This window comes from Bufo gargarizans, chromosome 8 (genome assembly GCF_014858855.1).
Source record: "Bufo gargarizans isolate SCDJY-AF-19 chromosome 8, ASM1485885v1, whole genome shotgun sequence".
In the NCBI taxonomy this organism is placed as follows: domain Eukaryota; kingdom Metazoa; phylum Chordata; class Amphibia; order Anura; family Bufonidae; genus Bufo; species Bufo gargarizans.
The window spans coordinates 185,436,383-185,454,447 of NC_058087.1; the positions used below are offsets into that span (position 1 = coordinate 185,436,383).

Consider the following 18,065-nt stretch of genomic DNA (forward strand, 5'->3'; position numbering starts at 1 on the left):
AATCCGCACTGTCGCATGACGGAGGTATTGATTACCTTCCGCTCGACCCCTCTAATACTTACCGGACCTTATTGGATGCCGTCCCCCATAAAACCCTCAAACCAAAACCCTCCAATAATTAATTAGGACCCCAATAAAAACACTGACATCAGGGTTGGATTTAATCGGCCACAGCAGCCGTTTTATTACCATGAAATAAAACCTTTATTTAGTTAGCATAACATAACCAAAAACCCATATGCAACGGCATATACATAATAATAAAATTTCCATATGTATAACATATCATTGATTACGGGGGAGGTTCTTGAAGCCCCAAATAAAGAGTTACCCCATCTGAAGTGAGCCATATTTCCTCCAGCCGATGAGCGCCAGCTCCGAGGCACCACTGATGGCCCCCATACTCTACCACAACCAACCGCCAACAATGGGAGTCCAGCCCCAACCGTGGAGCTCTCCCATCATCCCCACCTGAGAATTATTCCAGACTTGGCCCCTTAAGTCTGCTCGTTCTTCCACACCCCTAAGGCCGTTTCGATGCCCTCCTGCAGGGCCAGACACCAAATATCTATCCCAATGGTGTTCAAATGAACCCCATCCTCACGCCAAAAACCCCCAACATCCTTCTCCAGCTCACCGTGCCTTACTGCCACGGCCCCATTGGCCAGTTGATCTTTACAAGTGCTCTGTTCAGACTCTCAACCGAACGGTCACCCTGCCAAACCCACCGCAGAATAATATCCGACCAGACTGTAATCAGCCCTGGGAACAAGGACCACAACCTTAATAGATCAAACTTAATATCCCTAACTAGTTCCCGAAACAGGCGAACACCCAAGTCATTGCCCCCTACATGTAGCACCAACACATCAGGAGCCGAGTCAAGCCTAACAAATCGGTGAACCTCAGGAATGACCCCTGCCAAAAACATCCCCCGATGACTCAACCACCTTACCACCGTCATTGATCTGGCAAAGCTGAGTTGTTGCCCATCAGGCCAAACCGCTGCCCGCACAGCACCCCAGAAGACCTATGAATGTCCCATAATCCAAACAAGAGCTGGTACCACACCTGAAAAGAAAACAAACACCAAGGACTGGAGAAACACAGATTTTTTAATTTTTTTAATTTTTTTTCCAAGTAACCCCCCAACATGTACATCACACTCTATCTGGCCGAACATAAGACCGAAAATGAATGGATTCCCAACCCTTTTTTAACTTCCTCCCCCAGTCCCCAGCGAGCTGCCTCAGTTGCTGCTCCAATCCTGAATAAGTTGCTTGATTATCCCTCTTGTCCTACCCCCAAGCGATCCAAGCATCTCCTAAACACAGCTGTAAATTGGAACCTAGACAAAAAGGAACCATTAATTTTCATCTCCAACCAATATTCCCGCAAACAACGCACCGGACACATTAAACAATACGGTATTGCAAACAGTACTACCCTCCATCCTCTTCCTTCCACATCTGTCTTTGAGCGTCGTATACGAAATTCCACCCTGTCTTGTAAAAGGTCAACATCCTCCCTAAACACCCCTCCAACTCGCCTATTCGTTGGACAAACCAGCTCGCCCAAGCGCAATGCCCCAAAAAACGCCAATGAAAAGGCAAGTCGAAGCAAACGCAGTTCCAATGCCTAAGTACATACCAACCTGAACTGCTTTCCGAAATCTACCAACATAGCGAACGAAACTGGCCGCCTGCCATCTTCCCCCGTCCGCAACCGACGCCATCCTTTTAAAGCCCGCCCAACCAAAAATGATTTAGTAAAATCCGGAATTTTACGCAATCTAAAACCAAAAGTCAGCCCAGCCACATAACTATTAATTTTTGCAACTGACCATCATCCCTGCAGTGCCCCACAAACAACACAAAGGAACCTGTAAGTCATCACCCCCAACTCCCAACCTTCCACACCACTCCTCCCAACAATCCCACGCCTCTGATTAAGTATCCCATGTACCGGGCGCAAGTGACAATCGAATAAGCCCCACTACGGTGACTCAAGCAGATCCCACAGACAACCCGGGCACGCCAGCCAAACCTCTTCTGCCTCCGGGGAAAGCTGCCTAAAACGTTCTCACTGTGAACGAGAGAGAGCATCAGCAATACAATTGTCAACCCCAGGTACATGTACCGCCACCACCCACGTGTTGAGTGATAAACATTCCAAGACCAGCCCCTGTAACAGCCGTGTCACTGACGACAAACCATTAATTGCCTTAACGACTCCCAGGTTATCACAGTGAAACCGAACCTTTTTATTTTCAAAAAACCTCACCCATAACATAACCGACACTACAATAGGGAAGAGTTCCAAGAGCGGCAAATTCCTAACCCAGCCCCTTGTTACCCAACTATCCGGCCAAACTCCCGCACACCATTGACCACCACAGTAGGCCCCGAACCCCCCCTCCTGCTGCTCGAAATCAAATGAATCTACCACTTCCCCCATAAATAGTGAACGCCCGTTATAATTAACCAAAAACGAACCCCAAACCTGCAAGTCCGCCCTCAGCTCACTATCCAACCGAATATAATGATATGGCACGGACACTCCAGACGTTGCCCCCGCTAACCTTCTACTAAAAACCCTCCCCATAGGCATAATCCGGCATGCAAAATTAAGCTTCCACAGGAGTGATTGAAGCTCACGAACCGTATCAGTCGCTAACCCTAAAAAACTGAACTCTGTCACCGGACTCATTGTTTTATCCGCTGACAAGGGAACCCCAAATTTTCCAAACAACGTGCACAACGTGTGCAGCAAAATCGATCAAACCCATGACTCCGGGTGGCCAATACAAAGGAAATCATCCAAATAATGGATGCTAGATTTACACCCAGATGCGTCCGCCACTGCCCATTCCAAAAAACTGCTGAAAGCCTCAAAATACACACAGGATAGTGAACAACCTATCGGCAAACACGATCAATGAAAACCCCCCCTTTCCAAAAACATCCTAACAGGTGTAAACTGTCTGGATGAACCGGCAACAACCTAAAGGCACCCTCAATATCCGTCTTGGCTAACAACGCCCCTTTCCCAAACCTTACATAGTTACATAGTTAATACGGTTGAAAAAATACATACGTCCATCAAGTTCAACCAAGGGATAGGTGGGGACGCGAATCCCAGAAGGAAGTGAGACTCAGATTTCTACACGTTTTCATAAGCATTAATGTTTTTTACTTTTAAGAATTCGTCTAAACCCTTTTTGAAACTGTCCACTGTTCCTGCTGTAACCACGTCCTGAGGAAGTCTATTCCACAGATTCACAGTTCTCACAGTAAAGAAGTTTTGACGCTTCCGGAGACTGAACTTTTTCCTCCCCAATTGGAGGCAGCGCCCCCTCGTCTTTTGAGCACATTTTACATGGAACAGTTTTTCACTGTATTATTTGTACGGCCTATTTATATACTTATACAGGTTAATCATGTCCCCCCTTAAACGTCTCTTCTCAAGACTAAATAAACTCAATTCTTTTAATCTTTCTACATAACTCAGACCCTCCATGCCCCTTATCAGTTTGGTCGCTCTCCTCTGTACTCTCTCCAGCTCCAGGGCATCCTTTCTATGGACTGGTGCCCAGAACTGAACTGCATATTCCAGATGAGGCCGCACCAGCGCTTTGTAAAGTGGTAATATTACATCCCTGCCCCACGTGTCCATGCCTCGTTTAATGCATGACAGTATCCTGGTGGCCTTAGAAGCAGCTGATTGACATTATCCTGTTATTTAATCTACCATCCACAAGGACACCCAAATCCTTCTCTATAAGTCACTCTCCCAGTGCTACATCTCCCAGGACATATGAAGCACAGAGATTATTACTACCAAGATGCAGAACTTTACATTTGTCCACATTGAACCTCATTTGCTAAGTTGATGCCCAATCACTCAGAGTGTCCCAGTCAGCTTGTAGTATATGGACATCTTCCATAGACCGTACAGTTCTACACAGCTTAGTGTCATCTGCAAAAATAGAAATGGTGCTTTGAATCCCATCCTCAATATCAATAATAAATAAATTAAATAATAAAGTGCCCAGCACTGAACCTTGGGGTCAGCACTTGTAACCTGGGACCGTTCTGAATAGGAATCATTGACCACAACTCCCTGGACACGGTCCTTCAGCCAGTTCTCAATCCAATTACAGACTATACTTTCCAAGCCAATAGACCTTACTTTACCTATTAAGCGTCTATGAGGGACAGGATCAAAATCCAGAAACACTACATCCACAGCCGCCCCTCTGTCCAGGCTACTACTGACCTCACTACATCCACAGCCGCCCCTCTGTCCAGGCTACTACTGACCTCACTACATCCACAGCCGCCCCTCTGTCCAGGCTTCTACTTACCTCACTACATCCACAGCCGCCCCTCTGTCCAGGCTTCTACTTACCTCACTACATCCACAGCCGCCCCTCTGTCCAGGCTTCTACTTACCTCACTACATCCACAGCCGCCCCTCTGTCCAGGCTACTACTCACCTCACTACATCCACAGCCGTCCCTCTGTCCAGGCTACTACTCACCTCACTACATCCACAGCCGTCCCTCTGTCCAGGCTTCAACTTACCTCACTACATCCACAGCCGCCCCTCTGTCCAGGCTACTACTGACCTCACTACATCCACAGCCGCCCCTCTGTCCAGGCTACTACTGACCTCACTACATCCACAGCCGCCCCTCTGTCCAGGCTACTACTGACCTCACTACATCCACAGCCGCCCCTCTGTCCAGACTACTACTGACCTCACTACATCCACAGCCGCCCCTCTGTCCAGGCTACTACTGACCTCACTACATCCACAGCCGCCCCTCTGTCCAGACTACTACTGACCTCACTACATCCACAGCCGCCCCTCTGTCCAGGCTACTACTGACCTCACTACATCCACAGCCGCCCCTCTGTCCAGACTACTACTTACCTCACTACATCCACAGCCGCCCCTCTGTCCAGGCTACTACTGACCTCTTCATAAAAACAAATTAGGTTAGTATGACAACTTCTGTCCTTGGTAAACCCATGCTGGTTATAATATTATTTATAGTCACATACTCCTGTATATAGTCCCTTAAGATTCCTTCAAACATTTTTCCCACAACAGAAGTTAAACTAACTGGTCTATAATTACCTGTGGAGGACATTGATCCTTTTTTTTATATGGGCACCACGTTTGCCTTGCGCCAATCACTTGGCACTGTACCAGTCCCTAGAGAATCCTTAAAAATTATAAACAGGGGCAAAGCAATGACTGAACTGAGCTCTTTAAGCACTCTTGGGTGTAATCCATCTGGACCCAGGGCTCTGTTCACATTTACCCTATTTAACTTCTCTTGGACCATATCTACAGTTAGCCAATTGAGTATATCACTGGATGTACTAACTAACCACAGATATCAGCTCCTATCTCTTCTTTTGTATATACAGAGCTAAAAAACCTATGTAGGAACTCTGCCCTTTCCTTATCTTCAGTGACTACTCCCCCTTTACCATTATTTAGGGGACCTACCTGCTCAGATCTAGGTTTTTTAGCATTTATATATTTAAAAAACTTTTTGGGATTTGTTTTGCTTTCTTTTGCTACCTGCTGTTCGTTTTGTATCTTTGCTAATTTTATCTCTTTTTTGCAGATTTTATTAAGCCCTTTGTAGTCTTCAAACTCTCCAGCTGACCCATCAGATCTGTACTTTTTAAATGCCCTCTTTTTGTCTTTTATTACTCTTTTTACAGTAGCTGTAAGCCATGGGGGGTTTAATTTTAGCCTGTTTATACTTGTTACCTAAAGGGATACATTTATTAGTGCAATTACTCAATGCGGATTTGAAGCTCTCCCATTTATCCTCAGTATTATTATATGACAGTAGCTGCTCCCAGTCTATGCCCTGAAATGCTGCCCTCAACCCAGGGAAATTAGCCTTTTTGAAATTCAGTGTCTTTGCTCTGCCTGACAGAGTTTGCTTCTTATAGTTCAGAGGGAATATAATTATATTGTGGTCACTATTACCTAGTGTTTCTCAAGCAGTAACATTACCAACGAGCCCTGCATCATTAGAAATTACCAGATCCAACAGAGCATCGCCCCTAGTGGGAGCTTCTACAGACTGGCCCATAAAGTGGTCCTGCAGCAAGTTGAGGAATTTTCTCCCCTTTGCGGTTGAGGCAGAACCATGACCCCAGTCAATATCAGTTAAAATCCCCCATTATGACCACTGTACCAGCCTGTGCCGCCCGCTCTATTTGGTTATACAGTTTTGTTTCTATCTCCTCTGTGATGTTAGGGGATCTATAGATTACACCAAGTATTATTTTTTCAGTGTTTAGGTCCCTTTGAACTTCCACCCATAAGGTTTCCACATCCTCACCATCCTCACCATCCTCGCCCACAATTGCCTCTCTCACACTTGTCTTCAGATCACTCCTCACATACAGGCACACGCCACCACCTTTTCTATTGACCCGGTCTTTCCTAAATATTGTAAAACCCTCAATATTAACAGCCGAGTCATGCGAAGCGTCCAACAATGTCTGTCCGCCTAATAATAGAGTCAACCTACGCACCCAACTAACTGCCGCATCAAATGAGGTACAAACTAGTGTTAAGTGCGAATATTCAAAAAGCAAATTTTTAGCTCGAATATCGCCACTTTGAGAATTTGCGAATATTTAGAATATAGTGCTATATATTCGTTAAAAATGAAGGTAAAAATCAACTTCTGTCAGCTGCAGGGGTGGGATTGAGGGTGACTTTCTCCCTGCAGCTCACACTCAGACAGCACAGTGCTGCTGTCTGAGAGTGAGCTGTTCAAATCCCTGTGTCCGTCCAGGCCCTGCGCCGGACGGACAACAGGGAGTCTGAAAGTTGGACTGTCCGGCCTAAAACCGGACCTCTGGCCACCCTAGGGGCAGGCTGCTGTAGAGGTCACAATTAAGGGGACGGTCCACTATGGAGGCCAGTGTTAAGGGGCAGATTGCTGTAGAGGCCACTGTTAAGAAGGTTGGGGGGGTGTTGTGGAAATCACTGTAAAGGAGACGGGGTACTGTGGAGGTCACTAATAAAGGGGCGGCCGCTGTGGAGGTCACTGTTAATGTGGTGGGCCGCTGTGGAGGTCACTGTTAATGTGGTGGGCCGCTGTGGAGATCACTGTTAAGGGGGCGAGTGCTGTGGAGGTCAATGTTAAGGATGCAGGGAACAGTGGAGGTCACAGTTAAGGGGATGGTCCGCTATGGAGGTCAGTGCTACGGGGCGAGGTTCTGTAGAGGTCACTGTTAACGGGGGCGGGGTGTTGTGGAGGTCACATTTTTAAGTAATGGAGCTCTGTGGAGGTCACTGTTAAGGGGGCGAGTTATTGTGTAAATCACTGTTAAGGAGACGGGGTACTGTGGAGGTCACTGATAAAGGGGCGACCGCTGTGGAGGTCACTGTTAAAGGGAAGAGCACTGTGGATGTTACTGTTAAAGGGGCAGGCCGCTGTGGAGGTCAATGTTAAAAGGGGCGGGCACTGTGGAGGTCAATGTTAAGTGAGGAGGGGACTGTGGAGGCCACTATTAAAGGGGCAGTGGGGTACTGTCAGGTCACTGTTAAGGGAGCGGGTTACTGTGGCAGTCACTGTTAAAGGAGCAGTTGCTGTGGAAGTCTCTGTTAAGGGAACTGTAACCTATGGTCATTGTTAATGGGTGGGTGCTGTAGAGGTCACTGTTAAGGGGGCGGCCCCCGTGGAGGTCACTGTCAAGGGGGTGAGGTGCTGTGGAACTCACTGTTAAAGGGGCAGGCTGCTGTGAAGGTCAAAGTTAAGGGGGTGGGCTGCTGTGGAGGTCCGATTTTAAGGAGATGTGGCACTGTGGGGGGGGGGGGCAGTGTTAAGGGATGGGGGACTGTGAAGGTCACTGTTAAGGGGGCGGGGTGCTGTAGATGTCACTGTTATAGTGGATACTGTCGATATCTTTTAATGACACACAAACATTAAATAAAAGAGATGAAATATATCCGTGCGAAGCCGGGTTCTTCAGTTAGTTGTGATATAAAAATGGAAAAAATGAAGAGTCAATGAAAAAACAAGAGCCACATCTAGATCTCAGCTCTGGAGGACTGCGTGAGGTCTGCTGAGGTCAGTGGGTCAATGGAGACCTTGCTGGGCTTTGTTAGCCTTGTAGTTCTTCCTGGAATACAAGCGTGGGCATTAATTTTCACTAAACAGTATTGGTCATGTTCAACAACATTTGACTATGTAATCACGGGGCTTATAAACATCCCCCCCAGACCTGTAATTTTATAAAAGTAGAATAAGCATAAACGCACCGTTTGTGGTCTGCTTCAGACGAAAGTCCTGCAAAATTGGGAGTGTTGGTGGAAATTATGTTTGTAACCCAAGAAGAGACTGGCAGATCCAATTAGGTCCATAGTGCCACCATACCATTAATGGGGACATTACCAGTCACTGGATGCATTGGGTTGGTGCCGATCTCAAACAAGCCGTCATCCCCAGGCCATGTACTTGTGGTTAGGGCTCTTTGATTGGTGCACGGCTGACTCATTCATACTATGCTTTTTGGTGCGTGCACTCAACAAAACCCGGTATAGGAGCGGATCAGCTGACCTATATTAAGAGCTGCACACCATGTTTTCATTATTTCCATAATTCTTGCCTGTGAAAGTTGGGCAATTTCATACGAGTAAACACGGTTAATAATTCATAGAATTTAATTTTAGGATCCCAGGAGCCATTTAAACCCTTTGGTGCCAGGCAGCAAAAATAGCGGTACGTTGTAGTATGCAGACGTCTGATTTACAAGCTGATGCAAATGTTAGCGGCTGCCACTGCACTCACTATTCTGCTGGTGCAGTCACTGTGTACATACATTACATTACTTATCCTGCACTGATCCTCAGTTACATCCTGTATTATACTCCAGAGCTGCACTCACTATTCTGCTGGTGCAGTCACTGTGTACATACATTACTTATCCTGCACTGATCCTCAGTTACATCCTGTATTATACCCCAGAGCTGCACTCACTATTCTGCTGGTGGAATCACTGTGAACATACATTACTTATACTGTACTCATCCTGAGTTACATCCTGTATTATACTCCAGAGCTGCACTCACTATTTTGCTGGTGCAGTCACTGTGTACATACATTACTTATCCTGTACTGATCCTGAGTTACATCCTGTATTATACCCCAGAGCTGCACTCACTATTCTGCTGGTGCAGTCACTGTGTACATACATTACATTACTTATCCTGTACTGATCCTGAGTTACATCCTGTATTATACTCCAGAGCTGCACTCACTATTCTGCTGGTGCAGTCACTGTGTACATACACTACATTACTTATCCTGTACTGATCCTGAGTTACATCCTGTATTATACTCCAGAGCTGCACTCACTATTCTGCTGGTGCAGTCACTGTGTACATACATTACTTATCCTGTACTGATCCTGAGTTACATCCTGTATTATACCCCAGAGCTGCACTCACTATTCTGCTGGTGCAGTCACTGTGTACATACATTACTTATCCTGTACTGATCCTCAGTTACATCCTGTATTATACCCCAGAGCAGCACTCACTATTCTGCTGGTGCAGTCACTGTGTACATACATTACATTACTTATCCTGTACTGATCCTCAGTTACATCCTGTATTATACCCCAGAGCTGCACTCACTATTCTGCTGGTGCAGTCACTGTGTACATACATTACATTACTTATCCTGTACTGATCCTGAGTTATATCCTGTATTATACTCCAGAGCTGCACTCACTATTCTGCTGGTGCAGTCACTGTGTACATTACTTATCCTGTCCTGATCCTGAGTTACATCCTGTATTATACTCCAGAGCTGCACTCACTATTCTGCTGGTGCAGTCACTGTTTACATACATTACATTACTTATCCTGTACTGATCCTGAGTTACATCCTGTATTATACTCCAGAGCTGCACTCACTATTCTGCAGGTGCAGTCACTGTGTACATACATTACATTACTTATCCTGTACTGATCCTGAGTTACATCCTGTATTATACTCCAGAGCTGCACTCACTATTCTGCAGGTGCAGTCACTGTGTACATACATTACATTACTTATCCTGTACTGATCCTGAGTTACATCCTGTATTATACTCCAGAGCTGCACTCACTATTCTGCAGGTGCAGTCACTGTGTACATACATTACATTACTTATCCTGTACTGATCCTGAGTTACATCCTGTATTATACTCCAGAGCTGCACTCACTATTCTGCTGGTGGAGTCACTGTGTACATACATTACCTATCCTGTACAGATCCTGAGTTACATCCTGTATTATACTCCAGAGCTGCACTCACTATTCTGCTGGTGCAGTCACTGTGTACATTACATTACTTATCCTGTACTGATCCTGAGTTACATCCTGTATTATACTCCAGAGCAGCACTCACTATTCTGCTGGTGCAGTCACTGTGTACATACATTACATTACTTATCCTGTACTGATCCTGAGTTACATCTTGTATTATACTCCAGAGCTGCACTCACTATTCTGCAGGTGCAGTCACTGTGTACATACATTACATTACTTATCCTGTACTGATCCTGAGTTACATCCTGTATTATACTCCAGAGCTGCACTCACTATTCTGCTGGCGCAGTCACTGTGTACATACATTACATTACTTATCCTGTACTGATCCTGAGTTACATCCTGTATTATACTCCAGAGCTGCGCTCACTATTCTGCTGGTGCAGTTACTGTGTACATACATTACATTACTTATCCTGTACTGATCCTGAGTTACATCTTGTATTATACCCCAGAGCTGCACTCACTATTCTGCTGGTGCAGTCACTGTGTACATACATTACATTACTTATCCTGTACTGATCCCGAGTTATATCCTGTATTTTACTCCAGAGCTGCACTCACTATTCTGCAGGTGCAGTCACTGTGTACATTACATTACTTATCCTGTACTGATCCTGAGCTACATCCTGTATTATACTCCAGAGCTGCACTCACTATTCTGCTGGAGTCACTGTGTATATTATACATTACATTACTTATCCTGTACTGATCCTGAGTTACATCCTGTATTATACTTCAGAGCTGCACTCACTATTCTGCTGGGGGAGTCACTGTGTACGTACATTACAATACTTGTCCTGCATTATACTCCACAGCTGCAGTCATTATTCTACCTGTTGCCAGAGCTTCTGTAATGCTGTGCCCAGTGTGCAACCTCCCACAACAAATTAGCCAATAAAGAAAGTGAACAAGAAGAGGAAGCTGTGAAATTTGAGATTTGATAACTTTTTAAACTAAAAGCAATGTTTTTTGTAGTGAGAAACAAAGTTTATATTTAAAGGGGACTATAGTTGGGGTGTGGGCCAAAAATGTGAATTATTTGTGTATTATGATGGGACTAGCTGTATCCTGGAGAAACATGTTTCGATGCACAATTTCCCAATGATCATAAAACATAAAGAGCCATAAAAGCAGCACACTATCCCCGACTTATTTTATTTAAGCCCTGTGTGAGGATGAAAAAGCTGGAGAAGGAAGGAGGAAGTTATTACTTGGTCACAGGAGGTAGCTGGAAAGTGGGAGAATGTTAAGCCCAAGGCGTTTTACACAGTCCATCAGATACTTCTTCTTCTCTGGTGCAATTTATGTGGAGACATTTCAGTAGACAGTGTGCAAAACGGATGCACACTGGTTAACTTTGCAGCTGGACACTCTCCAAAACCACCTTTAGTAGATATTAATCAGGAATTGCCCAGGACCAGATAGCTAAGATGGCTACTAGACCATGTTTAGGAGTGAGTAATTTGAAAGCATTCGAGGAACTAGAGTTTAAATGCTACAATACCTCCCTGTAGATATCCAGAATTGCTGAAGGTCCGGAAAAATCTATTCACCCCCCCAGATGCTATTTAGTAGGTAGTAATTGAGTATTACTTAAGGAGCCAGTTTCAGTTGGCTCCCAGACCTCATTGGTAGGTCGCGATTGGGCATTGTCCAAGGGCCCGCTAGTGCTAATGGCTACCATAACCCTTTAGTGGGTGGATATCTGGTATTAACCAAGGACCAGTTACCTGAGATAGCTTCTGGACCCATTATGAGATGGTAATTGTACATTGCCCAAGGATCATATGGCTCTGATGGCTCCTGATTGGTGCCTAATTGGTATTTACCAAGGACCAGTTACTTCAGAAAGCTCCAAGGCTACACTTAGTAGATGGTAATTAGTTATTGCCCAAGGACCCAATGGCTCTGATGGCTCCCACGATCCTTTAGAAGGTGGTTGTCTAGTATTAGGCAAGGGCCAGTTACCTCAGATCGTTCCCAGATCCCATTAGTATATGGTAATTGGGCATGACTTTAGGACCTAATGTCTCAGATAACCCTTTAGTTGGTGGTTAATTGGTATTTACCGAGGACTAGTTACCTCAGATAGTTACGAGACCCCATTAGTAGATGGTAAATGGGGATTGCCCAAGGACCTGATGGCTCCCATAATCTTTTAGTAGGTGCTTAATTGGTATATACCAAGGACCAGTTACCTCAGAAAGCTCCTAGATTACACTTAGTAGATGTTAATTTATTATTGTCCAAGGACCCAATGGCTCTGATGGCTCCCATAACCCTTTAGTAGGTGGCTGTCTGGTATTTGGCAAGGACCAGTTACCTCAAATTGCTTCTAGACCCCATTAGTAGATGGTAAATAGGCATGGCTCAAGAACCTAAAGGCTCCAAGGGCTTCCATAACTCTTTAGTAGGTGGCTAATTGGTATTTGCAAAGGACCGTTATTTTAGATAACTCTCAGGCTCCACTAAGAGGATAGTAATTGGGCATTATCCAAGGACCCAATAGCTCAGATGACTCACAAACACACATTTTTAGTAGGTTGTTTTCCATCATTGCCCAAGGATCTATTTTAGATAGCTCCAGATCCCTTTTAGTAGGTGATAATTACCAATGCACAATGACCCTCTTTTGCACTCATCAGTAGATTGAGCCCACTGGTGGACCACTTCGAGGAAGAGACTGGAGTGGATTCAGTCATACCATTGAATAGATATCTCAAAGTACATCATCAATGGATTAACACAATTATGTCAGTAGTTGAAATCCAGGAGACCAAAGTCCCCTTTGTGTTGGTTATGGACTGGTACTATTGTAAGTGTAATGTTGATAATACCTATTAATACAGTCAACCAGTAAAAGAGCTGTGCACATTTTTACTATCCTCCTCTCATCCAAATGTAGCCTTACCATTTTGAGAATTGGTTGTTCCTATTAAAATGCTGATTTTACAGCAAGCTGTAAAGGGAAATGTTCCTGTGTTTCCAGTAAGGAGAGTGTGCATGTTATACTGTCATCTAGTGGCCGGGAGGAAATAATTGTCAGCATAACTCAATACAAATGGCTCCTTTCCCACTTCCACCTGTCTCCAGTTCCATCTTACATTCACAGTTATAATTTATCTCACACAGTAGAAGATTGTAGTGTTCTGCAGGCTTCATTGCCGAGCTGTTTCATTAAGATAATTAAACCCCTCTGAGTCTTGATTACACCTGTGGGGCTTTCTTTCTCATTTCCTTTGCATCCTCTTAGGCACCTGCTCTTTTCTCAGAAGATAAACCTGGCTGCTGGTAAAAATAATCCAGGAAAATGCAGGAAACATATATGGCACATTGTATGTCGGAAACAAAAGTACGGTAAATTCCAGCTTTAGTGATTAGGAGAATGGCAGTTCTGCAGATAGATGGGTAGTGGACAGCAGCATAACTTAAAGGGAACCTGTCACCAGGATTTTGCGCATAGAGCTGGGGACATGGGCTGCTAGATGGCCGCTAGCACATCTGCAATACCCAGTCCCAATAGCTCTGTGTGCTTTTATTGTGTTAAAAACCAGTTTTAATCCATATGCAAATGACCTGATATGAGTCCTGTATCCGGAGATGAGTCAAGCGGAAAGGAGCCCAGCACCGCCCCGCGTCCTCCGAATCTCCTCCTTGCTGGCTGACGTCACAGAGCTGGAGCGCCGAAATCTCGCGATGCGCGAGCTAGCGCATGCGTAGTTCGTTCCCTGTGCTGATGCCAGTACAGGGAATGAACATGATGCCGACACTGCGCATGCGCTAGCTCGCGCATCGCGAGATTTCGGCGCTCCAGCTCTGTGACGTCAGCCAGCAAGGAGGAGATTCGGAGGACGCGGGGCGGTGCTGGGCTCCTTTCCGCTTGACTCATCTCCGGATACAGGACTCATATCAGGTCATTTGCATATGGATCAAAACTGTTTTTTAACACAATAAAAGCGCAGAGAGCTATGGGGACTGGGTATTGCAGATGTGCTAGCGGCCATCTAGCAGCCCATGTCCCCAGCTCTATGCGCAAAATCCTGGTGACAGGTTCCCTTTAAAGCTTCTTGTCCCCCTCCATGCACCATTTATATGTGTCACGAATAATGGGGGGGACACACCAGAAAGACAACAAAAGGGAGAAGACAAAGAACTAGGCCTCAAGGCTAGGGAGAAGGGAAAGGTCACCTCCTAGGATACCCCTAGATCTGGCCCTGACTCCTTTCAGTATGTATAGACCCTGAAGGTGGGAAAATACATACGCCGGAACCTAAAACGTAGGAGCCGTGAGATGCCCTAGAGGTAGTGAAAGGGAATGAGACTACTGGTTCCTTCCCAGGTGAACAAACCATCGTCTCCCTGAGGCCTAGTAAGAACAAGCACAAGGGAACAACCAAATACAAAGAGCAGTACAACTTATCTTATAGAAAATGAATGAACAGGAACACAGGTAAGGACCACACACCAACTCTTCCAAATCCAAGCAGAGAATATCAACCGCATGGTATGAAGTGTGAAACCAAACTAAATAGGGACGCAGTAATGACCGCCAGCTGCACCTGACAAGAGGTGTGGTCATTACCAAACAACAACACTGAGAATTAAGAAACTGTCAGTTAACCTCACATGCAGTCAGTCTCTCTGATCTTCTAACCTCAGAAGGTACCATGACAAAATGACTTTGGACCCCTTCGGGGACTGTGTGCTACTTGCATGCTCTGTAGCTACACCTCTATGAGGCAAAGTTTATTTTTAGTGGTTATTTTCCTATTAATTATCCCCTCTAAATGTAATGATATTCCTTGTAACAAAATTAACTAGTTAGCATATATAGGCCCCTGATGTTCTACCGTTATCAGGACTGGTACCTAGTACCACATTCCTGAGGGTTGAGGTATATTTACATGCCTACTGCACACTGAAGATACTTTAGCAAGGGCTAGGAGGGGCCAAGAAGCTAGAAAACTTCTATGTATGCAATAAAAATCTCATCTACTTTAATGACATCAATTGGATAAGATGTCTTGTAACTATATTTCTCTATATAACCATGGGCATTGGCCAGATGCCAAGTTGGGAACTGGTCAATGGGGGCCTACTCATTTGTTTAAAGGCTAGAGGCTAGGTAATTTGATACTTTTTATCACTGTTTAGTAAACTTTCCATGCACGTATGCCTTGTCAAGCCTGTGTTATTCCCGGATCTCAGAATTCACGGTAAAACCATGCTGAACCATATCATCCTCAATATGGTGGGTTACTGTAATTCGATCAAGATTAAGGAAGATCTCCACCAGGAATAGGATATTTCAGTTCTGAGTTGCATTAACCATGAACATCCATCACTCAAGTTATATGGGAATTGAGAAGTTGACGATTACTCCTTTGTCTGTAGGATACACCGTAGTTGCACCAGTCACTATTAGCATACTTGCCAACACTTACAAAATTGGGGCATTTAAAAGGGGCAGAGTATGGGACATGTGTCATGCTCCACCCCTCAGGCCGTGCACTGGATACAACAAAGTGTATCCATCCTGTCTAGAGTGTACTTTTAATCATTGTATTATGTTATGTCATTTTCTGATTTACTTTGTATTATAAAGATCTCTGCCTGCTGTCAGTCAACTGAAACATTCTTGTCTCTACTCATATGCTGAAAACCCAATCTGACCTGAAAGATGTGTGTCCACAGTGGAGAAGCCTTTATAAAAGTAGCATTCTTATCAAGCTTTGGGTTACTTATGTATAAAACGAACTTTCTGTTAATAGTAATGGATAGGAGAGCAGCAACAATCTAAGTGCACCTTTGTGCAGTTAAAAGGCTCTTAACATTGTTATTGACCCTATACAATCCCTGGAGCCCATCAGCAAGACTATAAGACTATGTTATACCCAGCTTCTCTTAAGGCAACTTAAAGACTGTACAGTGTGTTGTGTAGACTGATTCAACTCCTTGATCAGGCACCATGCACAGAGAATGCTGCTGTATTTTCTCAGACAATTCCATGAACATCTTCAAGCTATTTTCTTGGCCACAGGCTGTAGATAAAGAAAACTGTTTCTGTCTGCACTGTCGGCTGACTGAGAGGAGGTTCCAAGAACAGCCAGACTGTCTCAGAGAACTACGGCCTTGGCACATATTTCTATGTTTGATATTTGAAGAGGTGATGAGTAAGAGTATGTATTGTGCATTGCTTTATGGACTGTATTTTAAGAAGAATACTTTTAACTACTATAATACTGCCTCCTATGTACAAGAGGATAACTACTATAATACTGCTCCTATGTACAAGAATATAACAACTATAATACTGCCCCCTATGTACAAGAATATAACTACTATAATACTGCTCCTATGTCCAAGAATATAACTACTATAATACTGCTCCTATGTACAAGAATATAACTACTATAATACTGCCCCTATGTACAGGAATGTAACTACTATAATACTGCTCCTATGTACAAGAATATAACTACTATAATACTGCCCCCTATGTACAAGAATATAACTACTATAATACTGCCCCCTATGTACAAGAAAATGGAACAGAGTTATTTGTAGAATCTGTGATTGTAGAAATGATTTGTGTGTGTTGTTTCAGGTAACGATGTTGTGGAGTGGCTCATACAGAAGTTGTCCATCAGTGATGAAGGTGAGTGACTGATTTTGGTCTTCACTTCTTCATAGAGTAGATGTTGGCCTCCTTTATGTATGGTTATAAGCTAAGTATATTGCATAACGTACAATTTTTCTTATCCTTACGCCTTTTTTGCGTGTTTCATTTTTTTTACTGGATTTTTTTAAGAGTCTTCTTCCAGCTACTTGAGGGGGGAGTTCCTAAAACAAGTCTGTGAAGCATGTAGAGGCAGTCTATTGTACAACAGATGCAACTTCCTGTGAGCATTACATGCAGTATAATGGGTGGTCACCTGGACAGGAAGCTGAGTGGGTGCTAGGCAATCTGAACTAAAGCCAGATACAGAAAACATTACTAGCTACATGAAGAGATTCTGTAAAGTAATGACTTAAATGGAGTCGTGAAGGCTCACTTTTTAGCAAGGAAAAAATTCTTGCCTAACAGTGCTTGCGTCCTTTAGTCCGCAGTCAGGGTGGTCCAGTGGTGGCAGACCTCCATGACTACTTCTGTAATGATCCGGCAGAGCACTCATACAGCACTCTGATGGATCAGTGAGAGAGCTCTGCTCCTGCATACTTCTCTCTCTCCCCACCCGACGCCAATCCATGTGATCAGTGCAAGAAACGTATGAGGAGGACTTTGAGGAACATCCCATGCTGAAGGCCCCCAGACTCCGACTTAATGTAGCTAAAGGAACTCTGATGATGTCACCAGTGGGAGGAGTCAGATCAATAAGAAAAGGACTGCACAGTGGGTTCTGTATCGTACTGTGCAATGTTACTTTTATGATGTTGATACTCATCATGTGTGACCACATGGACCATCGCTATTTGTTTTAATGGTCAGCAGATGACGCACTAAGATTTTCAGGAGCTGACTGCAAACTATTAACCCCCTCTACCCCAGACATTGACCACTCCATTTCATAAAATTTCAAGGGAAGTTTTAATTATAAGATTTTTTTTTAATTATTATTTCCTGTTGTAATCTAATAGTCTAAAAAATATGGAATGTAATTTCTCCTTGGTGTCCTTGGCTTGTAAGGATGGTCAG

The 18,065-nt window shown here is 44.3% G+C and overlaps 1 protein-coding gene across 3 annotated transcripts in view; it reads left to right on the plus strand.

Moving 5' to 3' along the window:
- Positions 1–18,065, plus strand: part of LOC122944518 (regulator of G-protein signaling 11-like) — a 129,728-nt gene that overhangs the window by 53,783 nt on the left and 57,880 nt on the right. For all 3 annotated transcript variants that reach the window (XM_044302890.1, XM_044302889.1, XM_044302891.1), the window contains one exon: positions 16,977–17,027. In XM_044302890.1, the coding sequence (XP_044158825.1) occupies positions 16,977–17,027 (51 nt within the window). The remainder of the gene's footprint in view (positions 1–16,976; positions 17,028–18,065) is intronic.